Below are 23,848 nucleotides of genomic sequence, written 5' to 3'. Positions count from 1 at the left end.
ATCAGGAGACATTTTGTCTCATCATGCTTTATTTGGGCATTTTTTTTTTAACCTTAACTGGTCTTTGCTTTGTATATCAAAGTTTTTGATTTTGTGTTTCTTTGGAGGGTGGGTGTGTAGGAGTGAGGGCAGGCATGTTTCTCATGCTTCTCTTTTCATTTATGTTACCCCGTTTTGTCTGTTTTTAGAGAGAAATAAAGTGGGCATGTAGTTAAATGGATGGGGAGAAAACATGGGAGAAAATGAAGGAGGGGAACTTTTATCAGAATATATTTTATGAAAATAAAATTCAATTAAAATATTGGGGGAAAAATCACATAATTTTGCCTTAATATTTTCCTGATGTACCATATAAAGTTCAATTTAATCAAATATTTAAAGATTATCGATGATCAGATCTCTTTAACACGTACATCAACATTAGACTGATGAATCAGTTTGTCAAAACGCAAAGGTTTGTTGGGACTTTCTCTTACCTTAGATGCCATCCTCATGAAAAGTCTGTTTTGATCAATACCTGTTCCCATTTTTTCATTCTTGACTAAATCATTGAGACTCAGATGATCATCATCAGGAAAGTATCGGATCCTTTCTTTATCCTCGTGGGTTGCAACCTATAGCAAAGTGAACACAATGAAGTGTTTGCAGATGTTTTCAATGGTACCATAAATCTGGTAATAAATGTAAAAAACAAACAAACAAACAAAACAACAACAACAACAAAACCCCACCATATGTCACAATTGCTCCTTCCATCAGAATTACACTTTGTATTTCTTCCCCTTTCCTGTCTTCCTTCTGAGGAAGAAGAAACACATTAGCTGGTTGCCAAGTTTGGTAAAAGATTACAACTGTCCTATCCCATCTTCTGCTCTCCGTGTACTTAAAACTCCTTATCACGGTGGAAGGAAGAGTGTTGTTATTCAAATAGGAAATAAGCATTAAGAAAAACAAAACAAAAAAAACAGAGGTAAACTACCATAGGCTTACTGTTTGTATCACTTTCCTAACTCATATGTTTCGAGGAGTCAGGACTTTGGAGACATAACCAGGTTAATAAGGTGGAGCCCCTTGAGTAAGATTAGTATCTTATTAGTATCTTATAAAGACATGAGAGCACCTGTTCTGTCTCTGCTCTCTACTATATGAGAAAGCATCACTGTAAACTCAGATGTTGAGCCTACCAGTCATTTGGGATTCTCAGTCTCCAAGCTACTAAAATTTGACGTGTTATTCCAGTTGCTAGACTGATAAAATACTCATTCCTAACCACTGATTTGTTCTATAAACAGCTTTATCAAAAACAAAGCTGGTATTCTGAGATCATATACTTCAGCCCTGGGTTTTCCTCTCAGTTCCATGTCAACATGAGAATCACAAAGTGCTATTTTCTCCATAGTCCAACCACTCATTTCAGTATCCAAATAAAACCCACCCATTAACTTATTTGAGATACCTAAAACCAGTGTTCCATCATCTATTCTAACATTGCTAATATTTCATCACTAACTTGAATCTCATTTGACATGATTTTCCTGGCTCCACATACTTCATATTTGGCCTGAGTTTAAAATGCAAATCCCAGGCCTGAATGACTCGGTCTCTGACTTTATAATCACTTGTTTAGTTGTATGCAACTTAAAAGGGCTTCCCTGGCATCTGACAATGTGTTTATAGGTTCCTAGTCAGTCTGCCTTTTTATATATTAAAACCTTCATTTTTCTCCATGTCTCTCCAGCTTTCCCATTACATTGGCATACCAATCTCATTTCTATTTATTGAACAGGCCAACAATCAATATTTCACAGAAAATCCCCAAGTAAGTATTTGTATATTCAGTTATCACCTACATGATTTTCAAATTTAAAACAAAAGCCTAATTTCAGGGAAATGAAGGTATTGTTTTTGCCACCTTTCCATGCTCAAAGGAGTGCTAAATATTAATTACCAAAGTTGACAGACAGAAAATACAGCACTTAAAAGCTCATAGCCCCTATGTAATTAAGACATTACTATGCATGAACACCCCACTGTCAGACCTAAAACTAGGTTATTGACAAAGATAACAGGTTTAGGAGGTCAAGCTTTTCTATGTACACTTTGGTAAATATGCAAAAGAAACTGAATACAATGTCAAAGAAATGTACACTAAAATTAAAATTGCAGTAAGCCTTCCATGTCCAGTCACTTGAAAAGACACAGATGAATTGTTTGCCAATTGAAAAAGATTAAAAAAAGATATAACTAAGAATAAAAGTGAAAATTTATTATTTTCCAATGTTTTCATTTAAAAAAAAAAACTAGTGTAATGTAGAAGTAACTCAAAAGAGAAAAAAAGAATTGTGAATTAGTAAGTGAAAGCTTATAACACACATACTCTTTGTCTCTTTCTTCTTTTTGCTTTCACATCCAGGGTCTCTCTGGGGGTGTTCACAGGCCACATTCTTCCAGACTCATCTGTTCTAATGAGAATCACTTCTTCATCTTCATGCTACAGAAAGGTTTAGTTAATATTTGAAATACTTCAAAGGTTAAATGTCCACACTTAACAACAACAAATTACAGACAAGATTCTAATTTTCACACAGAACTATGGTCATTTAAAATCTTTGATCTTTATCACTCACTGTAAAGTAACCATAACAGAAAAGACAGCAGGGGGAGAGACCCAAATTTCATTTTAGTATTTTAATAATTCAATTACTGAGGCAACCTTTAAATAGTTCTCTTAACGTATTTAATTGAGCATAACGGGGGTTGAACCTAAGACCTCATGCATAATACTAAGTAAGCAGCCCACCAATGAGCTATATCCCAACCCTCTTATCTGTTTCTCTCTCTGTCTCTCTTTTTAAAGACTCTGAGATATGGTCTTACTAAATGTTCCAAGGTGGCCTCGAATTCACTCCATATCCCACACTGACCTTGAACTTGCTATATGCCCACCTTCTCCTCCATATGGCTAAGAATCTAAGCCTATGTCATAGGTCCAATTCAAATAGTTTTATCCAAATATTACTAAAAGATGATAATGAGAGAACAAAGATGGTGGTGCTGCCATGGTGGTCCATGCTGCCTACAGACGCCACCAAGTAAAGGCATGTGATCCCTGCTGCAACCTGGGGCAACATTTGTTTAGTGCCTCCACTGGAGGCTGTGTGTATGTCTGTTGTCTGTGCTCCTGCTGAGGCAATGTTGACATCAGTGGTCCGTGCTGCTGCCTGAAGCCATGCTGATTTCCATGGCCTTGCTTCTGCCAGGGACCATGGCCTATATTGCCCGAGGCCATATTGGTGTTCCCGGTCCATGCTGGGGCCAAGGCCATGATGATGCTTGGGGTCTGTGCTGCCTCAGGAGGCCATGTTGAGGACCATAGTCTGTGCTGCTGCCTAAGGCCATGTAGATGTCCTTGGTCTATACTGTCACCATAAACTACATGGAAGTCCATGATCATGCTGTTGCTGGCTATTACAGACAAGAAGGCTCCTTCTGCAGTGGTATAGATGACTGCAGACTCACAGTTGATATTGAGAGACATTGAAGGCTTCTGTGTAACCCTCCATGCCCACCTCCCAAAAAAAGTCTAGACAGGAAGCCATTGAACAGAGTCCTTAAAAATTGTGAAAAATATGCAGAAGTGTAGCTCTTCGCAGTTGATGGCCTCTGATAGGGTTTAAGGGCCTGACCACTGGAGTTTGACCATGCTTCAATGAGTATATGGGCACAAATTGGACTTGGTGTCTCTATCTCTCTGTCTCTGTCCCTCTTTCCCTCTCTTTTTCTTTTTGCCCAGTGAGGGCACAAGGGTGGGGGGAGGAGGACCTGGGAGGACTGAGAAGCAAGCATGATGGGGTACATTAGGTAAAATTCCCAAATAATCAATTAAAACATGTTTTAAAAGAGATGATAAAGTACTAATAATCTACCAGATCTTGTCTGAGAATGCCCATCTCTGATACAGTAGACAAAATAGATAATTGGTGTTTCAGAGACTTATAACTTAGACTCAATTATAACAAGGTAACCAACTGCCTTGTTACATCCAAAAGTTGGTGTTTCAAATGAGCTTTTGCAATGATATCAGCATTTCCTTTGTCTTAACACTTTTCAAATGCATTTTGTGTGTCTGGTGCTTCAGAAGTTATTACATTTCACATAGTTTAAAGATATGATATTTTCTAAACACTTGTAGCGAAATATATTCCTGGTATAATTTTCTATGATGGAAGTGGAATGCCATTGTTAACAATCAATAAGGAGCATTAGGTGATCAACTCATTAAAGATTAATTGAAACAAAGTCAATCAAATATTCACATTTCAATTTTTTTCTCAAATCAGATTTAATATCAAAATCAATTTCAATTACATTTAACAGTGTTGAAATAAAATACACACATATTACTGTACTAATAGGAATTTATTTTTCTCCAAATATTTAATGTCGATTAAAAACTGTCACTATATCTCCCTCAATTACTTTGTGAAATGTTATGTTCTACACCTTTCTACTTGTTCCCTTGCTAGAAAATAAAGATGGGAAAATATACAAATGTGGCTTCCAACTTCACACTGTGAAAGCTGCCCTCTAGTCTGCTACTAAAGACTTGCAAATTACTAAATCCAACAATTGTTCATTGCATAATCATAGTCCTTGATTTGAAAGTATTTTTATATATTTATCACATTATCCAGCCTGAATTCTTTTGAGTTTTGAGGTGAACACTGGTGTGTATGTGTAAGAATGCAATATGGAGACCAGAAGATGACCTTGGATGTGGGTCCTTGACTACCATCTACCTGGTTTGCTCAGTTTGTTTTTCCCCACTGGATTTCTTACTGCCCCAGGATTTGTCAGGTAGGGTAGGCTAGCTAGGTAATAAGCCCCAGGAATCTGCCTGTCTCCACTGTTCCAGCACTGGTTTTATTACATGGATTTTATTACATGGATTATGAAGATCTATCTCAAGTATTTTAGTGACTGAGCCAACTCCTAAGTCCTTGAAACTTTTTATGGCTAGCAAATACTGAAGTATCCATATTACCAAGTATTTTAAGTATCTATATTATTAGGAAATAAAATCCCTGACCTTGAAAGACTTAAAAATTAGCAAAGAAATATAGCCCAGATAAGGAAACTCTCCAAACGGAATGTAGGGTGGCCTAACCCAGAAACTGACTAAGGCCACTACTATGACTTGGTGCCTGGAATTTACCAGCTGCCAGCAATTACTCCCTTACAAGGCCATAAGATAACTGGGTACCAAGAATTCCCAGATGGCCAGCCTCCCCAAGGGGCTCATGAAGGAAACAGATTAAGGGTCCCTATGAAACAAAGAGATAGCTACCATTTGCTCAGGCAAGATTAAGTTAGCACATTCTGAGGTCCGCAGGTTTTACAACCGGTGGGTCAGGACGCCATCTGATTCCCAGCCCTCCCCTCAAGACAAACGGCCTCCTAGGAATCTATGACTCTGGTCACGTACTCAATGGACAGAGAGTCGAGGCCCCTCCCTAAGCCTGTGGTTTTTGCCTTTAAAAACGCCTGTGCCTGGGGGACGGGGCTGCTCTCTAGCCTGCATGCTGAGAGAGCCCGTTTGTACAAACGTCCACCTTTCATTAAAGCCTCTTGAAGTTTGCATCAAGTTTCCGCCTCCGCATGGTGATTGGGGTGGCCGAGGTCCTGGGAAAAGATCCTGGAGGCCTGAGCTTCCGGGGGTCTTACAACCTCAAGTTTATAGCTTCATATGAGAATTACTACCCATAAGAATTATTAATATAAAGACGCCAGATTCACTTTCTGCTACATTTTAGAGCTGGTGATTCCAATGTTAATTGATTTCTCAGAAATCCAACTTCATTGACACTAATACTGCTGCAAACTCCACTGCTAAACATAAACTTAACTGTGCTAGTCTTTACTTAATTTAGAAACCACATATTACAGGTCAGGTTGATGCTCAGAATGACCACGTGTGAAATATGTTATTAATATAATAAAAGATCTAGAAACTGAACATGCATACTTCTTTGAAGCAAACACACAGGGATTTTATGTTGATTCAACCTAAATTCAAGTTTGAGACATTTCGTGTATTCTTATATTTTTGTTTTACATGCATGAATGTTTAGTCTGCATACATGTGTATCACATATGAACCTAGTCCCTGAAGAGACAAGAAGAGGGGTACAGAACCCATGGAACTGCAGCTACAAATATTTGTCAATACTGCCATGTGCATGCTGCAAACCAAACCTATAGTAATTAACCACCGAGCCATCTCCCAACCCATTTCTTATATTCTTTATGTTGTTCTCCCAGAATGTGAATCTCATTTTATGACACCTATCATTCCAAGGTGAATGCAACACACACACACACACACACACACTTTATACATTTATAAACAAACTTAATCCTGCAGGGAAGGCTAGAGGCTCTGTATTAAATATGGAAAGGCCAAGAATCTGCAAGGCTGTCAACTTCTGGTCCTGTACTTCTTTCCTAGTTCTTCATAATTCTGGTAAATTTAGTGTATACACTTTACTTCCATTGCATAGAAAAAGTTACCTTCTTGTTCAACAAAGAAACCAAGGATATAATCACAGCCAACACTCAGTTCACAAGTAATTTTGAGAATATTCACATTACCATATCACAAATCATTAAAAAAGTAACTATCAGACTACTTGTGATTTTCTGTTTTAGCCACCTTTTCAGGCCAAGAAAAGTTAAGCATTTTAAGTACACATAAGACCTCATACAGTGTCAAACAACAGAGTCCTCAATAAATGCTTGATAAATGGAATTAATAAACCAGGGCCTCAAACTGGTTGATAAGCTCTCAAAATTAACCCACTTCCTTCCACTGGATGTCACATTGTCTATTTTCATTTCCATTATGCTGCCAGTACATAAGACCTGAAACCAACTCACTTTACGCAGCTACAACAGAGAGGTCCATCTACAGAGAAAATAGAGAGGGGAAAAAAAAAAAAAAGCCTGGCATGGTGGCAAACATTTTAATCCCAGCACTTGGGAGGCAGAGTCTGTTGATTTCAAAGCCAGCTGATCTACAATAGTGGGTTCCAGTAGAAGAGTTACAAAGTAGAGAGACCATGTCTCAAAAAATTAAAAAGCAAAATAGGCAAGCCATTCTTTACATCCATGTAATTTACTATTTTTCTCCAAAGAAAACAAACACATTTTCTTCTATAAATAAAAAGAATTTATGAAAAAAGGATTTATGAAAGCTTTCTATTTCCTAGGAATGCCAAATGCTCCAAAAAAGTAAAATAAAATAAAATAAAATAATCACAGTTCAACCTGCAAAGCTTTCAATTTTACATAAACTGAAACTGAATGTTTCATTATAAGTATTTTATGTGGCTATTGTTATAAACAAATCTCAAAATGGTTTAGTCCTATTCATTCATTGTCTATAAAACAGTCTTATGGTTGGCAGAAACTATGAATTCTTATTTTAAGGAAGAAAGGAGAAAACGAAATATAGACCGGAATGAATATTCCACACTGGAATCCAAAAAGGAATCTAAAATCTAAAATAACTGTGGGAAAGTAAATGTTATTATCTCAGAAAAGTATTATCAATTGTATAGTAAGAAAGGTCAGTATTTGCACCCCCCCCCAAAAAAAAAATTCACCTCCAAATCTAATAGTTCATTTCCAGTCACCCAACAGGTACTTAAAACTCTTTCTTTCCTACTCTTCTGGCATAGGATGTATAACTTTCCGATATGCACCATCACTTACTTTCCATTATCCCTGCATCCCTACTCAAATGGAAGCTCTAGACAGGTAAGTATTTTTATCTGTTTCAATCAATATTAAATAAATGAACAAACCATACACAAAATGATTTGCCTTTTCTGAAATGAATATCTAATTCAAGTCTCTTATTCTGTAGGAAAAGAGATGAAGGTCATCAAGCCACAGAATTTAGAATAAAAGCAGATTTCCTTGGCCCAAGGATGAGGCTTTCATCAAAGAATTCTAGTAAAATCTACATCTAGAATCACAATATCACTATTGCAGTATAATGACATTAAACTAAGTAATAATATGTATTTAAACAAACTTTTATTACTTACCTCTACTCCAGATCTTTTTGCTGATATCTGTGTCATGGTTTCTTTAAATCTATTTGCCTCTTTAAGTTGGGCTTTAAGTTGTTCAGCTAATTCCTTCAAAAGGAAAAATTAAACAGGTCAGCTGTGATGTTAAATTTCTCATTACACAGTATTTCAAAGCTATAAAACAAAAAACAATTTAACAAAAATACCTACAGCCAATAGTTAAGTTCGATAACCAACCAACATTAATTTTAATGAACATTCTTCAGTTACAAATTTCTCGAGTACTGAGGTCACTTGTTTATTATTTGAAGGAGAATAACTTCAAGAAACTATACTTTGACAGGGGAAGGAAAGTAGAAAAACTACATAGCATCAAGAATTACACTTTTGCAATTTCTTAGGTATTACAAACATCCAATACTAATGACATCAGTTATTTACATAGGAAGCAATCAGAAGACAAAAAAATTATTTTCTTCATTTCTGATGAGAAATTTACACAAAAGCTATATTTCACTCTTCTAAGAACTCTGCAAATTTATATAAAACAAGCAATAAACCATAAAATGATAAATTATTTATGTGACAAAAAAATTAGCATGCTAATCTGAAATGTTTCCATGAAAAACAGAACACTGTTTAAATGTAATTTAACTTCTAGGCAACCACTCCACTATTTTCACTGATTCTTCTGTACTATCAAATATTAAACTTCACTTTTTTCATTATAATTATTTGTTAATTATAATTACTAAGTTGAAATGGATTTCACTGGTTAGCAAAACCATGTTCAAAGAAACAGAGGCAATATACACCGTCTACAACAGAATAAGAAGAAACTGATCTTCCTCAGATGCCTCTTGTACTGTTAAAGAGCACTGGTAGTATACCAGAACAGAATATTTAAAGAGTATTTACTTTTAAATTTAAAACAAGCCCATGGATTTACTATAATAGAAGATAGAAGGATTTCTGTCTTTGCTATTCTGCCTTATAAGTTAACAAATTAGTACGACTATAATATATAATTGTATATAAATAAACAGATGAGTAGGTCCCACCAAATTATCCCTATTTCTATTTAATTTTATGCAAATTGATCTTAACTCATAAACATTTTTTAGGTTCTTTTTAAAACATTGTTGAATGCAGCACAGTGTAAGTGTGGAGGTCAGAGTACAACTTGAAGTAATGGTTCTACTGTGTGGGTTGCAAAGATCAAATGCAAGCCATCAGCCTTTGTGACAAACCCATTTGCCCCAAAGTTCTAGGTTCTTAAGCTTCATTTTAAGAAAGTCATAAGCACTATTGGGCTGCAAATAGCTCAGTGGTTAAGAGCATTTGCTGCTTTTACAAAGGACCAACCTTCAATACCCAGCACATACTTCAGGCAGCTCCCAACCACCTATAACTCCAAAACTCCAGAGGAGCCAACACCTTTTTCTGGCCTTACTGGGCATCCTAGTATACTTGAACACACCACACACACACACACACACACACACACACACACACACACACACACACCAATAAAAATTTTTAAAGAAAACTAAATCTTTACAAAAAGAAATCAATAACCATTCTTATTAAGTTAAAATGGAGATGAAACAAAGACATCTTTAACTCCTCCAACTATGTCCCAGATGTAAGTGAAAGAATAAAGTAAAAAATTGCTTAAAAATAAAATAACATGTTTTTTTTTCATAAATTTCAGAAATCTAATAAAGGAGAGATAATATATATTTCTTCAGTAGACAAACCACAAGAGTACTCTTTCTAGAAATTCTCAGGAATCTTTTTAAGGAATTATGAAGCAATAGGTATCTTCAAGGGATGCCACATCATTTAGATGTGGCTAAAGCTTCTAAAAATATCCGTGAAGGTTAACATTTCATTCTTCTCCAAGTGAACAGCACATAGGGTCTTACCATATTTCCCATCATCTCTGCCTTGATAATCTTAGCACCCAACTTGTTCTTTTCATCAACACTCAAGATACAGGTAGACTCTGCCTCTGGACTGCAGGTGAGACAGGACAGAGCAAGAGCATATGTCATGAATAAAATCATGCATTATCTTAACTGACCTCAGTAAAGCATTCAGCACTAATAGGAGATCACAATACTAACACATAAGAGTTAAGTCCAGCATTCTAGGGTGAATTACATTTCAAGATTCTGTTACAAAGCCAAGAACAACCTATTACAGTTACAATAATAACTGCAGAGTACTATTAACTATAAAATAAATAATATACAAATTAACATTTTCATTTTTAAATACTCAGTGTACTGGTGCACACCTGTAATCCCAACACTCAGTAGAAGTTGGAAGCTGCCATGAGTTACAAGCCACTTTGAGTATGGTGAATTTGAGGCCTGTGTTGGCTACACTAAGAGACACTGTCTCAGAAACAATAAACAAAATCTATACTCATTTTGAAAAGGAAATAAACAAAAGCACTTTTGTCAGACCACAATTTTCTATGTCTTAAGAAATTCTGTACTAAATTTGATGAATTTTTTATCATCTTAGAACTATAATCTTAGGATGATATACTTACCCAAATTCAACAAATAAAAACAACAATTGTGTGCTCTTTTGTAAAGCTGGTCCATAATTATTTAGAAAGAAAAATAATGTAAAATTGAGATTACTTGCCTAAGTCAGAGAAGCCTCACATACAAGAAAATTTTAGCTAATATCAGATAATCCCAGCTTAACTTTTGGAGACAAGGCTACAGAACAAGGAGGGTGAACCCAGCAAGAGGCTGGAGGAGTCCTGAGCAAACAATAGCAACAGTCCCACAAGTCGAAAGTAGTCCCAGTTCATAGCACAAACTGCCAAGAGAAAGCTATGCTATAAGAGAATCCTTCAGGATTACCCTGGAGTATTCAGCCAAGAAATACCTGTATTGAGGGAAACAATTCTCTTACTGGTTAAAGAATTGTTATGGGAAATTCTGATAATAGTGTCTAGTCCCATTAGTGACACATCAAAGTTACATAAGTGAGAAAATACTGGGTAGAATGCTTAGAAAATAATATGTTGTGCACAATAAAATGCTACTTCAAGCCCAAATTATAAAAAAAAAAAGTTAAAATTAAGAGACAAAAGTAGCAAATGGTTTCACATCAATTGCATTTAAAACAAAGTGCAAAAATATTTAAATACACGATACATTTGAATGAAAATATTCTTATGGAACTGAGTTTCATAAGATGAATACATGCCAATAAAAAACATGAAAAATGTAGCATTCAACAAGTAAACATCATTATATCTAGTATCCAAATATCAGTTATGCAAAAAGTATAACTCATATTTAGAAGATAATTCCATCAATCAAAAAGACACCCAGAACTGACACAGATATAAGAAATAAATAAGCACATTCAGTTATTAGGATAAATGTATCTTATATGTTCAAAAGAAATGATACAGCTATTGAAAAACCACTTTAGACAAGTTGGTGAGTGCATACCTAAAGTCAGGAGGATAAGGCAAGATGACAGAGTGTTCAAGACCAGCTTAGCCTTTGTCAGCACAAGACCTTGTATATAATGTCACAACTAACAACAACAACAACAACAAAAAGATGAAAATTGAACTTCTTTCTACTCAGGAAAACTACAAGCTAGGGATTAAAAATACCACATTAAATAACATTTTTAGAAAATCAGATTACTAAAGGACTATACAAAATGAAACCAAAGCAAAATTAAAGAGAATCAGAAGACTGCAGGGCAATTTTAAGTTCTCTGTCATATGGAGAGTCCCTCAAGGAAGGATGAGAAATAAAGAACAAAGGCTCAAATGCCCCAACTTTATTGAAAATAAAGAAGCTGCTCAAGGAAGTTGAAGTGAGCAGATGGATGGGATAATATAATACAGAAGAAAAACTCAGGGTTTTTTTTTTTTTTTTTCATGTATTCGGGCATCCTGCCCACCAAAGCATAGGAAATTTGAAAATATGAAAAAGACCTGAAGATTTTAGCATTCATATTATATGATAATCATACTCAAAATATAGGCTTATTAAAAGTATACAAAATTATCTTCAAGATACACACACATATGTATATACCAGATATCTTATGGGACAAAACATATTTCATGTACAGGCATATTTTCTGCAAGATATCTTATGATACACATGCAGGTGTAAATGCTCCAAAGGAAAATAAAAGTCCAAAATACTAAAAAAGGTCCCAAACATCTGAGATAAAGGATACCCAGCCTATATATCAATACATTTTCTAAATACTTGTATTAAAAAAGCAGGTATGGATATTTTAATTAACAAAAAATTTCTGTAAACATAAAGATATAAATGCGTTATACGTAAAAGGAAGATATACTGTGTCAACATTAGTCAAAGGAAAGCTGAAGTATCTATGTTAATATGAGACAAATTACTGTACAACACAAAAATATTATACTATTCTGGACAAAGAGGGCCATTTCATAAGAAAAATGGATCGAGCAATCAAAGTACATAGGAATCTCTATGTCTGTGTATCTAATAATGGAGATTCAATAAACAAAACCTGTGGGCTACAGCTACTCACCAGGTTAAAAAGCATGCCCACTGCCAAGTGTTTGAAAGTAAATAAGGGAAATGATGCTTCCATAATACTGTTGTTAATAACATGAAATGACCTGGCAATTCTAGGAAACAGTCTCACATTTTCTTAATATTCAAAGTGCAAGTACTGTTTGATCCAGTGATTCATGTCTTTGGGATTATGCTATAGAAAAGAAAGCGTAGGCAGTGAGTGCACAGAAATGCTTTGCTTGTTAATGGTCAAAAACAGGAACCAATCCAAAAGTCCACCGACAGGGAATGAAGAGATAGACTGTGGTTTACAAACGAATGATATCTTACCCATCTATCAAAAGGAATGAACTACTAATATTCACAAGCTGAAATGAAGCTAAAAACAACTAAGCTCAGTTAGAGAAGCCAGACTCCCTCAAAAAGTACACAATGTATTTCCCACTTACATAAAGTGTGTGTGTGTGTGTGTGTGTGTGTGTGTGTGTGGAGAAAAAGAAAGAAAGAAAGGAAGGAAGGAAGGAAGGAAGGAAGGAAGGAAGGAAGGAAGGAAGGAAGGAAGGAAGGAAGGAAGAAAGGAAGGAAGGAAGGAGACAGATCTGAAAATGTAGAGTTAGCAGTCTAAAGGGTGTAGACAGGAGGAAGCGATTATTAAAAACTCACCAGGAAACTTTTGTGACATTAGAGGCTAATGTCACAAGATACACATATACATATTCCAAAATTTACAAGTTGTGTACAGCACTTTATCATGCATGCATTCATTACACCTCATAAGGCTTTTAAATTTTCCCAAAGGGGAGCAACAAAGAAAAGGGTAAAGCAAAACATATTTCCAGAATCATCACAATCCTAAGTATAAAGGATGTATCTAGTGAACATGAGCAGGTCCACATTTATGGAAATGTCACAATGAAACCTCTTTCTGCACAATGGATATATGCTCATAAAAAGAACTTATCTTTCAAATGCTAGTTTTCCTGGATTCAAGTTTTTATCATACTTCATTGAAATTAAGCTATTATTTTGTTAACGTATTTTCTGAGAAAGAGTAACAAAACATAAGCAACTTCTGAGAAAGAGAGAGAAAACAAGCTAATTTCTCTGTCATAAAAAAAGACAATTTAACAGATACCATTTGAGTTTTGCTTTTCAAGACATTACATTATCCTTTGCTATAGAGCCTATTTTGTCTTATACTAGGTGAACACAAAGAGCAAAATTCTAGAGCCTAATATATATATATATATTTGCATATATATATAAACCTATACATATATACACCTACGTGTGTGTGTGTGTGTGTGTGTGTGTGTGTGGGTGTGTGTGTGGGTGTGTGTATAGAAGTAAGTAATCACTAGGAAGGAATTTTTTCCTTTCCTGTATTGTTCTTTTGAATCTATATTTTAAAAAGCAGTTAAAACAGTGGGGCATTGCATTCATATGATTAGGAGAATATCATAACTGTTTATTTACCTCTGTAAGTTGTTGCTGCTTGCACCACTAGTTGTACTCTTTTGTACAAAAAACTTCTCAAATTAAATAATACATCATTTTATTGTAATAAATGTAATTTTTGATTTTCAGCAACCCAGTTTTAATTCTATAAATTTTTACTTCCTACTCAACACAATTTTCTCAATTTGTATTATCTCCCATTCAGTTAAATTCCTGCTTTGAAAATGAACTGTTCTTGTCCTTTAGACAGAGGTTAAAGATACCAGTTAAATTTCTTCAGGAATATATACTGCTAAGTAGTGAACCACAGTTTATACCCCTCCTAAGGACAACCTAATCCAAAGCAGTCAACCACAGTTCACACTCCTCCTGAGAACAATCTAATACAAAGTAGACAACACATTTCACACCCTACTAAGGACAATTTAATGCAAAGTAGTCAACCACAGCTCATATACCTCCTAAGGATTATCTGTGGTTTATGTTCACAGCAAATGCACCTACTCCCAGGTTTGCTTCTCACATACCTCTGCTCCCTCCATGAGAAACTGCTTGCTTTCCTTTGGGTCGGTCTGGTCTACTTCTCCTCCCAAGTACTTACTATCTCATTAGATTTTCCTACCCAAAAATATATGTCCAATTTATCTATTTCAATCTTAAAATTGCCAGATAAGAAAATAAAGAGCTGAGGGAAGAAGAATGTTCCCCAATCCTTACCCGTTAGCACAAGAAAAGCTTACTAAAATCCAGATATGGGGCAATTCTACACAAGTTGTCATTGAAAAAGTAAGGTATCTTATAATCAAGCTTAAGTTGGACAGGATGAGAACGAAGAGCAGAAGCCATTCATCAAGGCATCCCCTTCATCTAAGGAAAGATATTAACTACATATCAAATGTCAATGTAGAAACAGGCTCATGCTCATTTCTATAAATAAAAGGAACAGCTGCAACAACCAATCAATCCTGACTTTCTACAATAAGCTATTCATGTGCTAGTAGTCACATCTTTATGATGTAACTTGCTTCTTCCTTTCTTGAAAAGAAGGAAAGTCCAGAGTGTTTCCAGAAAAGGTATTTCCCAGTCAGACAGACATGGGTCCAAATCCAGACTGCCATTAGCCAGATTTATGTATTGGCCAAGTACCTCAACCTATTCAAGACTACAAAAAAGGAGGGCTGGGAGAGATGGCTCACTAGTCAAGAGCCACTGATCTCTTGGCTCCTTGCACAATAACTAAATCCAATTCCCAGCACTCACATGGTGGCTCACAATTGCCTGTAACTATAGATCCAGGGGATCTGACACCCTCTTCGGAATTCTGCAGGCTCCTGTACATACATGGTGCACAGACATACATTCAGGACCACATATATAAAATCTTCAGGGACACATACACACACATAAAATTAAAAAGTATACATCTTAATTAAAAGAAAGTGATTAATACCAAGGCTCAAACTGCCAGAATGAAATGCAGAAATGTATAAATACAGTTATAGCAGTTGCAGGGGTAGACTACAAAGTACCTACCCAACCCAGTGCTTGATAACTACACATGACTTTGCCACTGACAGCTAACTGCTAAACCCCAGAATCTGACAACAAGTCCTTCATTGTTTGTGCTTAAAAGTCTAATGATGAAATCTCTCAAAAAAGAAAAAAAAAAAAAGGTTAAGAGAAACATTTAGAGCAATGCATAGACAAGTTAATAAATCCTTCTGAGAAACCAAAGAAATAACTCTCAATCTAATGCCACCTTTCTTCTACACCCACTTCTCTAGGACGAGACTTTTGTCTCTCAGCACAGCATCCTTCCCTTGCCCTTCTGAGCTGTAATATAAAATTGGCAAGATGACATGCAAAGCTTATAATAGTATATAGTAAATGTGTTAGTTTCTGACTAAATTCATAAACTCTAAGGAAACAGTATGTTCTACTCATTTCAAGTATCACTCTGGATTTCAGACTCCTAAGAGTGCTTCCAACCAAAAAACTATACACAAACACATTTTGTGTCTAAGAATAACGAGTTTAAAGCTTAAATGCATGTGACCCACAATTAGATAGTTTCCTATAAGATAATCACAGGCTCAAAAAAGAATGAAGGAAAAATAATAAAGATGATTCTTTATTGTTGATACTGCTATCCAGGTTGTTTGAAACAGGGTCTCTCATTTTTGTTACTCTATGTGCCTTGCCATGGTTATCCAGTCATTATAAGGAGATTTCTCCTTCAATTTTCAAAGGGCTTCTGGCTCATGAGCTTCTGGGGACTTCTCCTGTTTCCATTTCCCATTTTTCTGCTGGAGCAATGGGGTTATAAATATATACTGCTACACCAAATATCTGAGCTATCTACCCAGACCTTTAACCTATATTTTTAAAAGATTTATTTATTTATTATGTATACAGTGTCTGCCTGCACATAAGAGGGCACCAGATCACATTACAGATGGTTATGAGCCATCATGTGGTTGCTGGGAATTGAACTCAAGACCTCTGGAAGAGCAGCCAGTGCCCTTCTTATAAGCCATCTCTCCAAACCCCCTTAACTTACCTTAATGACCAATTAAGTGGAAGTTAGTCTTTACCTTTTGGACAAATTTTTTTCTACCTCCAACAGGACCACCCCTATGATAAAATCAAGTTTTCTGATCCCACTCAAGAAGCTAACTGAAAATACACACACACACACACACACACACACACACACATATATAAAATACCCAGCAATTGTTGACTTTGTATCTTGCAGTTGTCCTCTTCTTGGTGGGTCACCCCTCAAGCTCTCAGCCTGCAAGTGTTCTCTCCTGTCTCCTGGAGAGTGTTGATCAGCACTGCAGCTCCAGGTTTCCAATGGCTTTTGATCTGTATGCTTTTGGTCTCCTTCTCGCCCACCAGACAGGCTCAAGGATGTCAAATTTTCTTCACTGTTCTCTGTGGGTTTTCGAAAATCAAAATGCAAAGGAGCCTGAGCCACTAATGTAGAAGAAAAAGTGGATGGTTCAAAATTTCTCCTCTTGCTGTGAAATGATAGTTCATCCTCATCAGAGGGTCTTAAGAATTTAGGTCTCAAATTTCCAGAAGATTCTTGCTTTTGTCTTAGGGTAGATTCTCTTCTACATGTTTCTAAAGACCCAGATCTCTTCCCTGTTTTTGGACAACTAAACGTATAGTCACTGCTACTGCTGCTGTTTGCAATCTCTGTTGCGAAGTGTTTGTCCTCTGAGCCCTTTTTACATTTCACTAAGTCTGAAGTGCCACTTGCTTGACTACACTGTGTTCTATCTGAATATGCAGGCTTCCTCCACCGTTCCCATCCACAGTCTTCTCTTTTGCGTGCAATTTTTTCAGCTTCTTGTAATTTTGACTGAAATATTTCCATTGACTATAAGAGAGAATAATAATGTATCTACAATTAAAAAAGGTTCAATGTTTTGTCTCTCATATACTACTGTGTCATGATGCAATGTTAAATGAATCATAAAAATTACCACACACCAATAATACTTTAAAAAGCACAATAAAGAAAAACAATACAATCAAATTAAAATATTTCTAAAAGGGATGCACTGAGAACAAATGTTTTGTACAACAGAGTGTCACATAGACACCATGGATACAACTTTTAAAATGTTATAATTAATTCATGCTGGTAAGAATCTAGAGGTTGCTATGCTGCTAAAACTATATAGATCCTTGTAAAAAAGAAAAACTGCTTAAAAATAAAATGAGGGAAAAATTTTTCAGGTTTATTGAGTGAAATAAATTCTTAAAAATCAAATTGACCAAGAAACTTTCTATAGTTTGGGAAATAATAATAAGCATATGCATGTTTTAAGGAAAAAAAGGAAGAAAGAAAGAAAGAAAGAAAGAAAGAAAGAAAGAAAGAAAGAAAGAAAGACACAGTACATTCTAGAGAACCTCATAACTAGGTTTTAGTGCTTCTAGATAAAAAGGATGATGGGGAAAGCATGACAAAATAAAAATAAATAAATAAATAAATAAATAAATAAATAAATAAATAGAGGATTCCATACAACTGACTGTCTTGAACAGGAGAGACTTTAGGATGGGGACAGAAGGAGAAAGACTTATAGATTAAGATATCTAATCCTACTCAAAATAAAAATCTTTGCAGAAACTGGGCAGGGAAAAGTGTGTGCACATGGGAGTCCATTCACAGACAGGGTATGCAGTTAACACATTACCTGATAAGAAAAGACATCAAGATGGCTTACAAATGCTCGCCAAAGCATAGTCACATTGGCAAAATGCTACAAAATATGAAATTCTGGGAGATGACCAAAATGTCAACAGTGCTTATCTACAGAGACTCCCCTGTATTATTTACATTTTCTTCAGAAGAGAAAAATGCTACTTTTATATTAAACATGTGCACATTTTTAAGTTTTACACACTTACTTGGGTTTTACATCCAACATGTTAATCTTAAAAAGATAAAGGCTGGGCTAGCAAGATGACTCAGTGGCTAAAGGCACTTGCCACCACCTGATGACTTGTGTTTAAAAGCTGGGACGCACATGTGGAAGCCAACAACATGGCAGAAGGAGAGAACTGACTCCTTTTAGTTGGCCCCTTAACTTTCACAGGGGCCCTGGGCATGTGTGCATTCCTGAGTATGGGCACACAGGTAAATAAATGTAAAAACATTTTAAAGCAATATCCTTACATAAGAAGGAGCAGGAAATTACTTAAAAGAATAAAGATAAATCTAACATTATTTTGATTTAAAACATTTCATTATTCAAAACAAAGATTTATTTTTTCAAATAACTACGAAAACAATACATATCTCCTTAAAACACAAATACTTACCCCATATTTTTCAGCTACAATATCCTCAAAATTTCTGTTTTCTTTTTGAGCTTGTTCTTTCATTCTTTTATAAGACTTTCTTAGCCAGCTTAATCCACCATCCTCTACTCCTGAAGCTAAATTCCAAAAATAATCATTAGCATTATTTTTAGGTGGTTATTATAGAATTATTTACTGTTTCTATCACTTTTAAAGTATAAAATTAAATACTTTCCTTGAAAAAAAATTATAAATAATTAATATTCACCAAATATTTAAATACCTACCTATGCAAGCTAAAAAGGCTTGTCAAGATGAAAAAAAGAGAAACAAAACTACCTGTAAATAAATACCAATTTAAGAGAACAAGCATGAAATTATATAATACAAGAAAGTTACAGGAAAATCAAAGAAATTAAGGATTACTTATTTAATGAAACAAGGTCTTATTATGCAAGCCTAGATGACCTTACTATGCAAGCCTGATCACTATATAGATCAGGCTGACCTTAAACTCACAGAGCTTTGCCTGCCTTTGTCTTCTAAATGCTGGGATTAAAAGCATGTGTCATCATTTTTAGTCAAAGCATTATTCTATGGCATTTCCTGGCCTTCCAATTGCATTTATTTTAAAATATACAGGGAAATGGCACTCCAAGGTATAAGAAATAAATGTGCACAGAGGAGAAAACAACACAAATAATAAATACGAAAGTTATAAAAGATAATGTCATTAAGTTAAACCTTACTTATGATTAGCAACTATAAACATTTGAATGTTTTCAATGAACCATCTCTCTCTCTGTGTGTGTGTGTGTGTGTGTGTGTGTGTGTGTGTGTGTGTGTATTATGGCCTATTTTCAATCTATACAAAGAAATTTAATTGATTACTAAATTAAAACTCTGTTCCTGATTTTCCTTGCTCCAATGAGGATTGCTTTTAGATCCCTCCAGCTCCTGAGCCAAGAAACACACAGAGGCTCTTGGAGACTGCATAAGAATCTTCATAACAAAACAACCTACCAAAAGCTTAAACATGGAAATATCCATAACCAGAGAGAGACACAGGGATCATGATCCATTCTTTTTTTTTATCATTTTTTTATTTGAATTATAAACAAGATTGAATTACATGACAATCCCAGTTCCCTTCTCCCTCCCATCCTCCCCTACCACTCCCCCAACTAAAAACCTACCTATCACATATCCTTTCTTCTAATCTACACCTGACTCAACCTTTCTTAATTGGACTACTGTACAGCAACAAGAATGAATGAATTAGTTATATGGAGGAACTTCAAATGTAGACAATAGAATTAAAGAGGTGATGTGTATAACTCATCTTTGGTACTAGAAAAGAGGACAGTAGTTACTCCTCCAGTGTCAGTTACTAGCCGGGGATAAATACATTTTCTAAGGTGCTCAGACTTGCTTCTCCGACTGTGTGCTGACTTTCCACAACACTGGATGACAATTGTCACTGTTTCATCTGTGGTTTAGGTACTTTTCTATGTACACAGACTTTGATAAGAGGTTTAAGAAGGAGTGGAGTAATGGCTCAGTGTTTAAGGGCATACGCTGCTCTATCAGATGACCCAAGAGTTCAGTTCCCACACTCACATCAGTTGGCTCACAATTCTCTAGAACTGTAGCTCCAGATCTGACATATCTGGCCTGCATGGGCACCTACATTCACATTCGTATAACACCCCAACTCCATATGTATGCATAACTAGAATAGCAATATTTTTTTAAGTTTAAAGACAGAACAAAAAGCAAAACAGATATTTTAATTATATTCTAATTAATTGTATTGTTTTACTCAAATCTTAACACATTCAAGCCCAGATTGCTAATGATGCCATTTTTCATTCAAAAGCTTATTTCACTTGTCATTTTTTATTTATATCCTGTAAATGACATACTGTAAACACTCAAGGAACATAGCCCAAACCTGCAGCCAGCATGGTGATAACTGAAAAACCCACAGCAGTTTATGTCTTTATGAATATTCCAGCTTCATAGTTAGATCACTGAGTCTAAAGAATCATCTATGAAACTAATCAAGCAACAATTGGGCATCATGAAAATCTCTCAACTGTCACTAAGAAATTAGCAGTCCAGAGACAAATTCAGGAGAACAAAAATAAGACTGCTTCTCCTATGCTGCTATCTGTGAAGGAAATCTAGCCAGATTAAAAACCCAACAAATTCAGTCACAACTTGAGTCCTAACTTTGGGAATATTTGTGCATCATTAACTGTGGTTGATAAACTAAATTAACAGTCTTATTAGTGTTATCACAAGGAATGAAACTAATACAGTACTAAGAAATCACCCAACTTAATATGTTTAAGGAAAAACAACCACTCATTTGAAGCAGCAACCTCAGATTTAATCAGTACATCAATAATGACTATTTAGCACTTATGAAAACTGTAAACACACTATAATCAAAAAACCATAAATAAGCATGGTTCTAGCCCTCTGTACTGAAAAAGAGGTCTGCCAATAATTACAGTAAATTCAATGGTATACTACACTTAATAAATAACTCTATCCTAAACCTATTTTTTTTTAGTAAGTATAAAATTAGGTTTTAATTTCATGGTTCTAACAAGCTTTGCAGTAATAAACAAACCACAACCAAACAAACACTAGGAATCTCTTCCATTTCTCTCAGAAGACAAGTTAATACATAAAAATCCATAAACTGAGCATCAGGAAACCTAGACTTCAGTATTATTGCTACTACTAAGTATCTGTAACATCAAAAAACAAATCATTTATTTCTTTGAACTTTTGCATCTTTATAAAGCACCTAATTAAAGCCACCTTTAATCCTCCTTTTAATTTAAAAACCTCTAACAGAAAAGTCAAAAAAAAAAAAAAAAAGAACAGGAAGACGAATCAACAAAAGCTCACTGAAAAAGCCCATAAACTAGTGTCTACTAAGCACATGAAGAAATAAGTCTTCTCAAGGACACACAGTAACGAATGCTTCATTGTAAATCTGAGGGCTGCTCTCTTACTACTCACATGACCACAGACAGATCACCTGACCATTCCAAGCCTCAGACTGACCTAACTCATCAGTTGCTATCTGTTAAGGTTCTAGAAAACTCTATTTCAAAGGGAGCTTTATATGACTACCATTGCTATTACTTAATCTGGTAGAGACATTTCTGCTCATGATAAAAGCAAAATAAAAATGTGCCACTGTGGAATAATCCTTTTGTACACTGTGAAGATTTGTCACCCAGATTGGTTAAAAAAAAAAAAAAAAAAAAAAAAAAAAAAAAAAGCTGGTTGGCCAGGGAGGAAGTATAGGTGGGAAAACCAAAGGAAAGACTCTGGGAAGGAGAGTGGAGTCAGAGGAGTTGCCAGCTAGATGCAGAGGGAGCAGGAGATGAATATGCTATCCTAATGAAGCCACTGCCACCTGGCAGAGCATAATAAGGAAGATAAAAATAGGTTAATTTGCTTTTCCTTTTCCACCGACCGATCCACAACTAGGTGAGTGAGCCTCTGCTCTTACCGAACCCCTGTCCAAACCATCCTTCACCCTGACCTGCCCCGGGCCTGCACCTGCCTGTTTGGGGTAGACACACTCAGACAGGGAAGAGCTCCTGAATCTGGTAATACCCCACCCTTCCATCCTTTTCCGCCTACCAATCCACAATGAGAGTGAGGAGACTACCAGGAGAGGCAAGACCATTGAGAGCTTCAGACATTGAAGTCCTGGCCCCCACACACCACTGGGTCAAAGAGGAGATAGAGAGACCCCACCTGCTCCCACTAGAAGAAGATATGGGAAAAAGACATAATAAGATCTCACTCAACAACAGAAAGACCAATAAGACACCACCAGAATCTAGGGACTCCACTCCAGCAAGATCTGAAAAGCCCAACACAGAGCATGAAGAAGAGATGGACCTCAAAAATTATCTCGGCAAGATGATAGAGACTTTTAAATAGGAAACAAGAAAATCACTCGAAGAAATAGAAGAAAAAGCATGCAAAAAATTACACGAAATGGAGGAAAAGACAAACCAAAAAATTCAAGAAATAAACAAATCTCTTAAAGAATCTAAAGGAACCCAAGAAAAAAACATCCAAACAAGTGAAGGAAGTTCTTGAGACAGTTCAAAGCATGAAAGCAGAAATAGACACAATAAAGAAAACAAGAATGAGGCGATGCTGGAAATGGAAAGGCTAGATAAACGATCAGGAACTAAATATGTGAGTATAACTAATAGAATTCAAGAGATGGAAGAGAGAATCTCAGCTATTGAAGACTCGCTAGAGGATATACATTCATCAACCAAAGAAAACCTCAAGTCCAACAAATCCCTAACACAAAATATCCAGGAAATATGGGACACAGTGAAAAGACCAAACCTAAGAATAATAGGTATAGAAGAAGGTGAAGAAACACTGCTCAAAGGTACAGAAAACATATTCAACAAAATCATAGAAGAAAACTTCCCCAACCTACGGAAGGATATGCCTATGAAAGTACAAGAAGCTCACAGGACACCAAACAGACTGGACCACAAAAACAAGTCCCCCCAACACATAATAATCAAAACACCAAATCTACAGAATAAAGAGAAAATATTAAGAGCAGCAAAGGAAAAAGGCCAAGTAACATATAAAGACAAACCAATCAGAATCACACCCGACTTCTCAAAGGAAACTCTGAAAGCCAGGTCTTGGATAGATACCCTACAAGCACTAAGGGAGCATGGATGTCAAACCAGACTACTGTAACCAGCAAAACTTTCAATCACTATAGATGGAGAAAACAAGATATTCCATGACAAAAATAGATTTAAGTAATACATATTCACAAATCCAGCAACAGAAGGTTCTGGAAGGAAAACTCTAACCCAACGAACATAACTACACTTC

The 23,848-nt window shown here is 35.7% G+C and overlaps 1 protein-coding gene across 1 annotated transcript in view; it reads right to left on the bottom strand.

Annotated features, from left to right (window-relative positions):
- Cwf19l2 (CWF19 like cell cycle control factor 2) overlaps positions 1-23,848 on the bottom strand; it is a 64,364-nt gene that overhangs the window by 24,157 nt on the left and 16,359 nt on the right. The window contains exons 7-12 of the mRNA XM_027415213.1: positions 18,956-19,071; positions 16,843-17,504; positions 10,025-10,115; positions 8,112-8,204; positions 2,378-2,491; positions 477-614 (exon numbers count right to left, since the gene is read on the bottom strand). Of these exons, the coding sequence (XP_027271014.1) occupies positions 477-614; positions 2,378-2,491; positions 8,112-8,204; positions 10,025-10,115; positions 16,843-17,504; positions 18,956-19,071 (1,214 nt within the window). The remainder of the gene's footprint in view (positions 1-476; positions 615-2,377; positions 2,492-8,111; positions 8,205-10,024; positions 10,116-16,842; positions 17,505-18,955; positions 19,072-23,848) is intronic.

Source organism: Cricetulus griseus, chromosome 4 (genome assembly GCF_003668045.3).
Source record: "Cricetulus griseus strain 17A/GY chromosome 4, alternate assembly CriGri-PICRH-1.0, whole genome shotgun sequence".
Classification (NCBI taxonomy): Eukaryota; Metazoa; Chordata; class Mammalia; order Rodentia; family Cricetidae; genus Cricetulus; species Cricetulus griseus.
Note: the sequence above shows the minus strand (reverse complement) of the source record. Positions and strands in the feature narration are given on the sequence as shown.